This window comes from Struthio camelus, chromosome 1 (assembly GCF_040807025.1).
Source record: "Struthio camelus isolate bStrCam1 chromosome 1, bStrCam1.hap1, whole genome shotgun sequence".
In the NCBI taxonomy this organism is placed as follows: Eukaryota; Metazoa; Chordata; class Aves; order Struthioniformes; family Struthionidae; genus Struthio; species Struthio camelus.
The window spans coordinates 93,199,509-93,212,029 of NC_090942.1; the positions used below are offsets into that span (position 1 = coordinate 93,199,509).

The following is a 12,521-nucleotide window of genomic DNA, read 5'->3' on the forward strand; positions in this document are numbered from 1 at the left end:
CAGATAAAGAATTCAAACTGCGACCAAAAGGGGCTGAGTAAGCTGTTCGCAGTCCCTTTGGTTTTGCTGCGTCCCTAAAGAACACGTGCTTTAGGAGTTCTCTGTTTCGATATAAACAAGTCTGCTGGATTCGCTCTTGTGGCAAGATTGGTGATGGGTAAAGCTTTCTTCAGTGCTTACTGGGCCCGAAATTCTCCTTCAGTATGAAAACTAAACCTTTCTCTTCCTGTGAATGGATGGGGGAAGGGGAAGAAGAGTAACTTCCCCTTTGAATCTGACTTTTCACCCATGTCACTCCGCTCTTGGAAGACAAAAATGATGAGTTAAGGATAAGCAAAAGCTTTGTGTTTTCATCCACCCTATATTTTGATCATGCACTGTCAGCCTTTCTAATCAGCATGTTTCCAAATGGTTTTAGTTTGCATTATATTTAGACATGCATTTTATCTGTTGTACTCAGTGTAGGACGTCTGTCATTGTTCCCTTTAGTTGGGCTCCCTGCTTATAATCTTTTTTTTTTTTTTTTTTTTTTTTTTGCTCAATGCATTTGTGCACTACTAAGTAATAGCCCACATTATAACATGAAATGGCTGTTATCTATTTAAGCTGTGTTCAGGGAACTATGTAGTAATGTGAGGATACTTGGAAGTATTTCTTTGAGAAAAATGAGTTCTTAAAACCACCAGCCTGTTATATTTAACTTCAGTAGCTGTTCTTCCTGCCACTACATTCAACTCCAGCTCTGCTACTGTTTGGGTATTTCCAATATCAACTCCAACAGGAAGCGGTGATTAAAAATCAGCCTAGTTTTAACTTGACTAAGAGGACAATTTTAATTTACTTCATTCTGTGTAGTTCTAGGCTGTAACATCTAGGTTACTGTGTAACTGGTTGATGAGCTACCCCTGATATTACCTCCCATTGCAGCAGTGTTCCTGAAGCTGCAGCAGATGGTCAGGGTAAGAGCCTAAGGAGACGGATCAGAGTGGAAGGCATCAAAGTGGGCACAGATTGTGCTTATGCTAGAATGAGATACCAGAGTATAAATATAACTTCAGCCTGGCGTTAGAATAACTTCTGCTGACTTTTTTTTTCCGGCATATCCAATCAGGGTATACGTACTATCTTAAGAACATGAGGTGATAACTTGAGTTACAGCGTATATGTGTATTTTAAGGAGCTAGTAGAGATATTGCTAAAATAATATTTACACATTCATGCTAAATACGTCCACGTTTCTCTCGGTAATTCCCTGAGATAAAAGGTATTATTTCCATTTAACAGTGAGCGGGACAAAGGGAGGAAGAAATTATTTGCCCTAGGTGGTATAGTGAATTGCTTGTGGATTTGGATTTAGGTACTGGAACTTCCAGTCGTACTTTCAGTCCTGTAATAACAGTGTTAAGTACTATAAAAGGCAACTGCAGAAATTAGTCTCTTGTCGTGATAGGCGATTCAGTGACTGGTAGGCTCTCAAACCATCCATAATTCAGCTCACTGCGTTGTACCATCAATTGTGCCATGCCCAACCACCGCTCTCCAGCTTGACTCCTTTTTGGTGGTGTTTAATAAAGAATGGAATAAGCGGAGATTACTTGAACTCCCTTTTCTGAAGAACACTTTTCCTCATTGGAAATCAGGTGCGTTGATGAGATTGTGAAGCCTGTAGTCGTCGTTCGCCAATTCACCCCATTATATTTCGGGACACAGATGAAAGCCTGAAAGATCTCCCCATGATTTCCTCTACTTTTTCTCTTCAGCCTTCAGGTGGTTAACAGTATTTTACACCCTGCCTCCAAATATATATTAAAAAAAAAATACTCAAACAAGGACAGAATGGGCATTTCTCGGTGTGTACCTGGCAGACTTGGGCTTTGATCAGCTTAGAAGCTAGGCAGGCTCAGGGAAGGAATTTTACTCTTTCTAGCTACCAACTGGATAATTGCCAACTGATAATTGTGTGAGATGTCACTCATGTTTGCAAAGAGCTGGATAATGCTAAAGTGTTTTTTTTTTTTTTTTGGTCAGCTGGTGGCAAGGATGATAGGATTAATGATACAGCATCCTGTCTAGCACCTCTTATTTAAGGCTACATGGCTTAGAGGAATCAAAAGCAGAGTTTGTAATCATGTTGGCATTAGAAGCTCAGTGTGGTTCTTGCAAAGTTCCTTAAGCTTTAATAGTAGTGAGAGGCACCGTAGGTGCACCCTGATGCACAGAATATGAAATCTGCCCTCCAACAGCAGCACCTCTCACAGGAGATACTGCCTTTGCGTGTTTAAGTATGAAAATGCTTGGCAGCTATACCCTTTTCTTTCCAAATTTTCTTGAAATTAGAGTTAATGATGCTAGCGGGACCAGTGTATTGCTGGTCCTAGCTAGTTAGGACATATGGCTAGGAGCCCTGTGAGCCAAGCGAAGGCTGGAATACCTTTCATTTTTAAAGCTGCAGAGTGTATGGTGATTGAGCAATGAAGGATAGTGATGCGTAGATGTGACTGTAGGAGAAAGGAGTTTTGTAGTGGCGGTTCTGGAATAAAGTATTAACAAACGGCTGTGCTAATTTTTCTTGCTTATTGTTTTTATTCGTAGCTGCACTTCAATGATTCACTTTTTTTTTTTTTTTAACCTGTTAGGCTATAAGGTCCCAAATTTGTTTAGGGCTCAGTTACAGTGGGGATCCCAGTAAAGCCCCCGCCAAATTATGCATATAATAAAGTCGTTCGGTTTTAACAGCTTTTCTCAGATTGATACAAAAAACAGAAAAGCAGCACTATTTTCTCTCTGCCTAAATCTAGTTAAACTTTGGTTAAACGGAAGTAAGAATCGAGTTTTAGGAGTTCTTTGTTGGTATTGCGATGCAAATGATATGGGAAACAGCCTTCCATCACAAACCTGCTTTGCGAGGTGGGGGGCAAGGTGTGTAGGTGGAAATGGTGTCACTTTAAAATATCTACAGCAATTTAAAGAAGCAAACAGGTGTTTTTGGAGTTTTTAGAGATTTTTGTCGGAGAAGACAAAACACTTTTTACAAACTCCTTTTGTTTGCTCTTGTTGAGATTGCACCAAATCAACCTGAAAAATCCAAACATGGTGCTCTGTATTGCTTTTGTGATTTCCGGAACATTTTAAAAATGAAGATTTAAAACAGCTATGAAAATTAAACTCTTCACAGGTTTGTTTTTACATTATTTGCATTGTTTTTACATTATTCAGGTGCTAGCCGTTTTGGCTGATGTCTTGTATTATTGTAAGATCAGAAAATAAAAATGGGAAGCTAATGTCTTCTCGCCTCTTATTTCTGAAACTTGGTAAAATAAGTAGGTAATTCTTGGGCTGTTGTGATGGATTTGTGGACCTTTATTTTAGGGGAGAAATGCACTCAAAGATGTAGATACTCTCTCAGTGGTAAAGTAATTGGAAGGGAGACTAACACACAAGTGATTCTTACAGTAAGAAAGCTGTTGCCCCTTTCTTTTCAGCTTCCAGTTGTTCTTTGGTTCGCTAGTTTTGCCAGCTCCGGTATCTGTAGACTAAAGTGTCCATTATAGCCCCCTGAACTTCTTGAAAAGAGTTTTCCTAATTGTTATGCTTTTCTCTTTTGTTTCAGAACCGAGAGCTCCAGATCATGAGAAAGTTGGATCATTGTAACATTGTCCGATTGCGTTACTTCTTCTACTCCAGCGGAGAGAAGGTAGGTCAGAAGTAAATGGAAAACAGGAAAATGCCTCCCAGTAACCATCTGGGGTATGTTGAACCTATTTGAAGACAGCAAAATGTAAAAACAGTAGACATGATAATACTGAAAAAATGCTGTAATGGTGCCCAACAGATCATGTTGGAGCAGATCTTTTTCAGTGTGGAAGTGTGTGGTTGCTAGTATAACGTTACAAGCGTACCACAGGTTTGGATGCACGCAGCCTCTTTTGAAATTTAGTGAAGCATGCAGGTCTTCGTTTGCACGTCCTAGCAATACCTTTACTAAGTAAATTTAAGAGAGTCACCAGCTGCTTGCTGTTGAATCTGATCAGGAATATATTAACTGGGGCTCAAGTAGGACTTGTAGATTACATCTCAAAATGCCCTGTAATTACAGAAAAAGGAACTTTACTTGTTTGAGGTATTTGCTATTCAGTGATGAAGTTCTAGTCAATAGGTGTTACTCAAACATGTATAAAGTGCAGCTTGTGTGATCCTCTGCTCTCATGGCTCTCTGCATCCCATTCTGCATCCCTCTGGTCAGTATTATCCCTAGCTGCTATCTGACTTGGGATAATTCATTATACAGAAGTCAGGCCCTAGCTAGCTCATTTTTCTTCATGAAGACTGTTAATAAAACCAAAAGTATTAGTATTTCTTCCCTCTACTTGAAAAAAGCAGCTAGGACTAGTGCCTGGGAACAAAGACGGTGATGCTGGGAATATGAATTAAAAATGTGATGCGTGTTTTAAAAAAAAAAAAGAAAAGGGGGGCAGGGTGGATTTCTGTAAGTGGAAATCTATTTTCTATGATTCAGAGTTAAGGACTCTAAACTTAAACTCATGTGGTGTTTTCCAAATCCAGTACCTGTATGCTTTTATCCCCCGTCCACGTGTGTCTGTGGGTCTGAGTTTAAAGGCCCAGGGGAAAGAATAATGCCCACCTAACTGTAGCCTTTGTCAGGATGCTTACGCTCCAGAGAGGGGAGCAAATAGCAGAATTTAATACATCCAAAGAGCTAGATACTGTCCTCTGTTGTCTTACAGACTAAACTTGTGTTTTAATGTGAAGCTCTAATAGCTGCCTTGTCTATTTATGCACCAGCAATTTAGGAGTCGCAGGTGAATTCGGGATGGAAGGGTCCTCTGTCACCTAGTGCAGCCTTGTGCTCAAAGCAGGGTTGGCCATGAAGTCAAAGTCTTTCTGGCCTACGGGAGTTGGTTTATGCTGTGGGGTGGGGAAATGGGCTAGGTGACCTTCTGAAATTCCTTCTGGTCTTTTAAATATATGATTATAAATATTTATGTAAATTACTTATTAGAATTTTTATATAAATTTTATCATTTATAATTTTTATAAGTGGACAGAATCTTGAATTGTCTTCAGGTGCGAGGGTACTTGTGCCCACAGTACTCCAAGGGCTAAGTATATCGGCCAACAGCAAAGGGGAGGCTGTTAACTGCTGTTGCCATGTGGTAGATGCACAGCATGGGAGAGGCAGTCCAGTTCATGGTTTCTGCCCTGTGTCTCCAGGAGGTAGGGAGGAAGCTGACATCCTCGAGATGGGTCGTCGGGGGCAGGTCACGGCAAGTCTTTAGAGCCCAGCTGGTACCTCTCTGAGAGGTGCCTTGGCCCTATGCCTTGCTCCAGATGGAAATTTTACAGAACCAGGTTTCAGGGATCAAACATACTCTTTTTTTTTTTTTTTTTTTTTAGCAGAAGACAAATGTCTTATGGCTTTCTGTAGTTTCAGGAATTTCTGCAAGCAATGGCAATGTTACAGCTTCTCAGAACACTGTTGCAGGAATCTTTGATAATAACTTAAGTAAAGCTCTCTGAAATCTTTAATTTGGGCTTGAGCTTGAGACTGGATTTTCCACGTAGCTGTTTCAGCTCCGTGTTGCTAGTTCTTGGCAATGCTACTTCTGTTGAAAAATGTACTCTTTATCCATGACAGGTGAATCTTAATGCTTCAGGAAGTAGTTTTCTTTTAACTTGTAATATTTCACCTTAATTTTCAGGATAAATAATAATAAAATATCTTCTCTTCTGTGTTCATATACTGCAGCCTCTGCTCTCTGCCTTTGGGATTCCCATTCCCACTCTGTTGCAAAGTGGGACAAATGTGAACACGTCCCTAGGGCAAAAGTGGACCCAGCACAACTTTAGCAATGTAACTGTTTGGGTTGAAAGGTCTCTTTTGTATAAAGTGATTCCTGAAGCCAAGTCCAGTGAGAAAAACAGTAGAAACAGGAAGAGAAAGTAGAGGATTCTAGCAGTGTAACAGTGAGTGGAGCTTGCTTTCACTGTTTGTCTTAATGTAGAATTGCAACGTGGAGTACACACATCAATGTTACCACAATCCATTGCTATTGAAGTCTATCAGTGATGGGAAAAATTCAGAAGTTGCTATTGCACTGCTGATCATTTTAATGAAACTATTCACCCGAGAGTTTAATTTTGATATCTGGATGTTAAAAATTCTCTTTCATGAAGGCTCTCAGGAAGCCGTGATTGTGCGTGTCCCAGCTGGAGAGTTCTAGGGACTTCTCCCCCCTTATCTGGTACTTGATACCGGTCGGTGTCTCTAAGCCCAGAGTTTTTTGTTTTTGTTTTTTTTGCAAAATCTGAGAAACTTAAATTTGTCTTGATGTCCACATGGCCAAAGGGTTTCTCCAAATCCAATTTATTTAAATTGCCTCTATTTGAAAGCTATGTGCCTGATAATCACTTAATTCATTTTTCATCAGTAGTCAATTTTGGGCACTAGGCAACTTCGAAACTATCTTTATTCTAGCAAACCAGGGGTTAAATTCTTGATTACAAGACTGGAAAAGCATAAAATTGAGAAAAACAATTCTAAGTAATTCTAACACTTTGTGATAAGAGTATTCCTTAGTTGCTTCAAAGCCGTAGCTCATTGTAGAAATGGAAGCTGTGCTGGTCCCCTTTCTGAGGGCTCTCCCTAGAATTACTTCAAGTGGTTGAACTCTCTGTTTTTTTTTTTTTTTTTCCTTGCAGTGAAGTCCTCCTCCTCTGCTTTGTCTCTCCCCTTTTCTTAAACTTCCTTCCTGCTTTAAGGAAAAGCAGTCCAATTTTAGTAACGTTGAAGTCTTGAATCAAACAGGGCTTGACTGATTTCTGTGATTGGGTGACTCCTCCTTTCCTGAGCATCTCTGAATTCATATTACCTTTATTTCTTAATTTGGTCCTTCTAACTTAAATAGCTATCTTGCTGCTTGCTGACAATCCCCAAAATATATTTTAGAAATTGTGTCTTGATACACAAACGTTGTCCAATTTAAGAGAGTTCACAGAGAGCATGTAATATATTAATATGACAGTTGACAGATTTGGCATTCAGATTGCTTCTGTAAATCATTTCCTCATCAGTTTGTTCTTTTTGCAAGTTTACAAACATTTGTCGGACTTGTTGGATAACTCAGTTCTTTTAAAAGATTCTTCCTTAATGAATTTGCCAAGGTAGAGTCTGATTTCTTTTTTTCTGAGGCTTTGAGATGTCTGATAGCAGGGCACTGATTTTTATAGCTGTAATGTGCTTTCCAGTAGTCCAAAACCAAATTATGACTAGTGGAACAAAAAGGAAAAGAAGGAACAACTAAATAATAGATTGATTAGTTTATGGAATATTCTCTCGATGGAAGTAGTGGCAAGTCGTATTTCTGTGGTCTGTGGTTTTCTAAGTAATCCTTGAGAAAATGGGCAGGTTCATGGGCCTACCACTTTGGCTATTGAAATGTTTTGACTGAAATTTGCCAACCCCTAAATGTATTTTTTTTTAATAGGCTAATTGAAAAAAAAAAATTTAAAGAAGCTCTCTGTTGAGAACCTTTTGAACTATATTCCGAATGAGAGTAGACATACATAAACTGAATATTTTCTTTGGTTCCTCTGGAGAATATTTGCTGATACTTTGTAGCACCAGGTAACTTTCTAAATCAGTGGCTGCTGAATAAAATTATTCAGCTGTGTGAAACCTGACATAAGAGTTCATAATCCCCATTTTTTTCTATTTCCAGTATATATATTTCTTGCATTTGATAACTATTGGATCTTCTTGCGTGGATGTTTTTGCGTTTTAATACTCTGATCCATGACCATGCCCAAAGGAGTAAGATAGGTCACTGGAGAGATTTGTTCCTGCATGAAATCATATAAAAGTAAAGTAAGCACTGTTTCTGTTGAGTAATTGTGTCTCTGGTTATGTAACGTTTTTCTCTCTTTAAGGTGGTTTGATATGCAGAGTAGTCCAAGAAAGCCTACATGGAAATGCAGACAGATCACAAAGAGGCAATATGCTGACTCTTTTTTAGAGGCTGAGCTGGCCCTTCTGCATGCTGTAATTGATTTTTAATCCTATTTAGCCTTGTCCGTAAGGGCAGGCAGCCAAATTCCATGCAGACTCGGGATGGAAATTTACTCCCATATACTTAGGCTGAAGTTTAAAATAAATATGCAGGTGATAGTGCGCAGCAGTTTATAGCGACAGCTCTGTGTACCTCACGTGCATTTTGGCAGTGATGTATTAAACCACAGTGAAGAAGATGGAAGAAGGGAGTGACTGGTTCATTTGCAAGTTTGGGCCTTGCTGAATAGTTGGTGTTTCTCCAAGTTCATTATCCCTGTTAGGAAGACATATGTCCTGCATCTTCAAAGAGGCATGAACATTACCAGCCTTTTTGCAAGACTGGCCAGATGAGTCCCCATGTAAGGATAATCAGTTCTGTTCCTTGGTAAAATTGAATACTTATGGTAGGACTATTTGATTTCTTTAATGAACCTGTTTAAAAAAAAAAAAAAAAAGCGCTCATACAAAGTGCTCAATTGTCAGAGCCTTGAGCTCGATTCTGAAAGGCTGGAGACCATGTGAATGTTTTGCACCAGCCCTAGTAATGTGCTGAAGGGCCACCGCTAAAGATTAATTCAGTCACTATGATCTGTTCCATCCTTGGCAGATCTGCTATGCTGACAGCAAAGGAGCAATTAATGCAAAGTACGATGAGTTTTGTGGTGTTGGTATCTCTTTAGACCTTGCTTGAGGCCTGCCAAACTTGTTTCAAAAAGGGCACCAGTCATCAGGTAACGATTATCAGTTACTGCTGTTATGGCTAGCAACATGCTGGGAATTTCCTCAGCTGTAGGTATGAGCAGTCTCGGGTTTCGAATAGGTAGCATTAACAGAAATGGCAGTTTTGTCTGCCTGTGGTAGGACTTTGCAAGAATGTAGTGGGTAGCAGTGGCTAGAAGTGGGATATATCCTCACTGTGGTAGATGCATGCAGTGCAAATGGGGAGCTCTGTGATTTCTGTCTGTGTCTGTGAACTGTCCAGTACGTCAGATTGGTTGCTTTTATCTTCTCAAGTCATTCTTCCACTGCCTCTTGCTGCTTCTTTCTTCCACGTTGACTAGCCCTTAGAAAAGTAGCTTATGCGGTTTGTCCTGAGGTAGACAGAGTTTGGGCGATTAGTGTATATTAACTTGCCTAATTTGATGTCATGGAGATATCATGATGCAGAGATTTCCACAGAGTCTGGAAGTAGTGCACAGGCAAGAAAATAGTGCATCTCCAAAGACTCTATTTCTTGTTTATGTGATAGGACATGCAGGACAGCACAGTGATCTCATATTAGTTTTCATTTTCCTACCAATTTATTACCAGCTTCGTCTGGTAATGACGTCTTCACTTGACTGCTGTGGTTCAGCTGTCCACAGATCCCCTATGTCAAAGATCATAAATCAGTCCCAACTTTTGGATGTCGGGAGGCTGCTCCTGACTTTGTGTAACAAAATACTTCACCTTGGAAATGCATCTAAAAGCTTAAGGACTTTAAGAGCATAAAATAGACAAGATAGGCAGGGCTTCCCACCTTCTCTGGGTGAATGACCTTTTTCTTTACTATAGTCTTTTGGAGGGTGGAGGAGGGGTGGAAAGCATTAAAGGAAAAAAAAATTAATTTTTTTAGACTAAAGGAAAAAGTATTTCATTAGAACACATGGCTTAATGCATCACCTAATAGTGCAGCCTCTTCCAACGAAGTGAACAACTATTTTAGACTAAGATACAGGAAAGATCTTCAGTCTGAGTTATATTGGTAGGCTTGACCTCCATCTTTACGGTGCCCTTACAGCTGAACCAGTAGGGAGTTCATACCGTCAGACTGTATCATGCTGAAGAGCATGTGAACACAGAACAGTTTGGGAAGTTTTGACTGGTAAGTAGAGGAATAGAAGACTTGGGACTGCTGGAATTTCTGGAATTCAGCCCTGGGGCACTGAGGGAAAGGGCTTTTGCCCAGTATTTACAGTACTAATAGAATATGTTCATATATTTCCTGAACACTTAAACGTTGCTAGCACTGATTCTTTGACTTCTCTTTCACCCATAAGTTCTGTGCTAAATTGCAGCTGTACATCCCTTACCCGGCCTTTCTTTGGGTGGTAGCCGCAATTCTCTTCTGAAAAAGCTATGACTGTAAAATGCAAGTAAAAACATGCGTGTGTGGCCACTGGATGTCACCATTCCTTCATACAGATAAGGTCAGCTATAGCCTATTTTTGCATTTTCAAATTTTTCTAGTATATCATGGCTACTAAGTAGTTTGAGTAGAAAGGCTGCAAGTTTTTGCTTTGTCTTGAAAGCAGTTCCATAGTCTTTGTATCTTTAAAGTACTATGTCAGCCTTCAAGATAGGAGAAGGAAGGTGGATCTCTTACTGTGCTTGATAAGGATGTACGAAATACATGCTGGTTGTAGCTCTAAGAAAGTAAAACAACCTTTTTCTTGATTCTGGGGCAAAAACTATGATTTTGAACCTTCCATGTTGTCTAAATCTAGATGGCTAAACAGTGTGAGAGGCATGTCTTCCTAAATGCCAGCACTATGGTATTTGAGTATCACAGTTTGAAAGAAGACATAATCCATGTGAAACGTGAAAATCAGTGTTCTGGCTTTGTCTGCCTTTCCAAATCCAAGTTAAATCCTTTAGCACTCTTTGAAACAGCCTGACATAGCTAGTAGTCTGTCAATAATGTGTCCATTCGTACACATAGCTTTGAAAAATCCAAGGAATCCTTTGATACAGTAAAGAAAACATGATCCACTTGAATAAACTGACTGATTTATTTACCTCGTATAGCCCTTATTGTGATGCTGTTTGGTAATTTCAGTAAGGGGAAGTGCATTCTTTAGGAATGTTCCTTAATTTTAGGTTTATCTCTAATCTGAATGCTCTTAGCTTGAATAAACTGATGAAGTGAGTAACTTCAGGGTGCAGTTCTATGCTTACGAATTCATTGAATGCAAAATCGTTTCAAGCAACTCCTGTGTAGTTAATCTCCTCCTAGTTGGGCTCATACAGCTGCTCACCTGGAGTATATCTCAACTGGTTCAGTGGAACCATCTGAGTAGGAAAACAAATTATAATAAAAAAAAAAACAAATTAAAAAAACCCTGCAAAACCCACTGCTTCCACCACATTGTTACTGACCTGCCAGGAAAAAGAAAACTGAGATAAGGATGTTCATCAGTCTTTCCAGAACGCTGACCGCTATATTCAGTCACTAGAAGAAAGAATGCCCGGAGTAGTTTAACCTTGTTTTATCACTTTATTTCACGCTTCTGGAAATTCCTCTTAGAATCAGGGTAGAACTGACAGTTCATAAGAACGTCTTATTAGATGCTGACATATTCTTCAGATCCTCTTTCCCCTTGCATTGAGTCTGCTGTTTGTCTTTTATGGATGCGCTGGCCTCTATTGTCATGTTTGTGGTAAATAGATAAGGGAAAGAGTTGCACTGTGACTAATGTTGATTGCACTTTTATATATGCACATTATGTATATGTATAGTGTATGTGAGATATATGAAAAAAATAATAAAAGCCTTTGCATAAAACAAGATGATCTCTGTTTAATCTCTGATTTCTGATAAAAAGCAAAAAAAAAAAAAAAAAAAAAAGAAAGAAAGATTAGCTGCCAACAAAGTGAGATGGTGCCTGAATTGGTTACTCCTGAGTGGTACCAGCTGGTACAATAACAAGGCCATGGTTATTTTGCTATGGCTCATTTAGATGTTCAGAAGCCGTTTGTGTCAACTGAGGATTTATCTGCCAACTGACAAAAAGCAATTTCTGTCATTAGAGGCAATTGCAGGGAAATGAGCTGCATTGCTAAAATCAAAGCCCTGATGAAATACATTGACCCTGTATTTCAATTCTGGCTTACTGCCCTCTGCCTTTTTTATTCTTAAAGAGTAGATGGTCATAGCCTGAGTGGCAAGCACAGGAAAACATGGATGCACTTAAACACTTGATCTGACGAGGAAGGTAAATAACGAATTCAATGCCAATGGCTGAAAGGAAGAGTGCATTATTTGATGCCATCTTGCATTTGCTTTTTCATTTCTATGATACAGTTCCTGTGGACCTTGCTGGATCTCTGTAAAAGTGTTTCAGACATGGTCCTGACTGACAGATTACCTTGCTTGGTTCCCAGCCCAAGGATTTTGAAATAGTAGCGTGGAAATAAGTCACCTGAGGAATATGTGGTGAGGGTAGAAAAAGGCTTCCTGTAATGGAAAGATAAGCCTCAGTCTTCTCTCTTGATCCTCAAGCAGTTGTCCTCATTTGGCAAGCTCTTTGAGCCGACCCTGCTTCCAGGCGTAATACATCTGGGTCACTGGAAAAGTATGTGTTGAGGAAGGCTGCACGAGGTGGATAAACTAGGTCACGTCATCCTTAAGAGCTTGTCAAGCAGGCCTGCTTTCTAGCTCGTGCTGAATCTGCATGAGGGGAACCCAGGTGAC

The 12,521-nt window shown here is 39.6% G+C and overlaps 1 protein-coding gene across 2 annotated transcripts in view; it reads left to right on the forward strand.

Annotated features, from left to right (window-relative positions):
- GSK3B (glycogen synthase kinase 3 beta) overlaps positions 1 to 12,521 on the forward strand; it is a 152,192-nt gene that overhangs the window by 77,304 nt on the left and 62,367 nt on the right. For both annotated transcript variants that reach the window (XM_068958145.1, XM_068958154.1), the window contains exon 3: positions 3,611 to 3,694. In XM_068958145.1, coding sequence (XP_068814246.1) covers positions 3,611 to 3,694 — 84 coding nt within the window. The remainder of the gene's footprint in view (positions 1 to 3,610; positions 3,695 to 12,521) is intronic.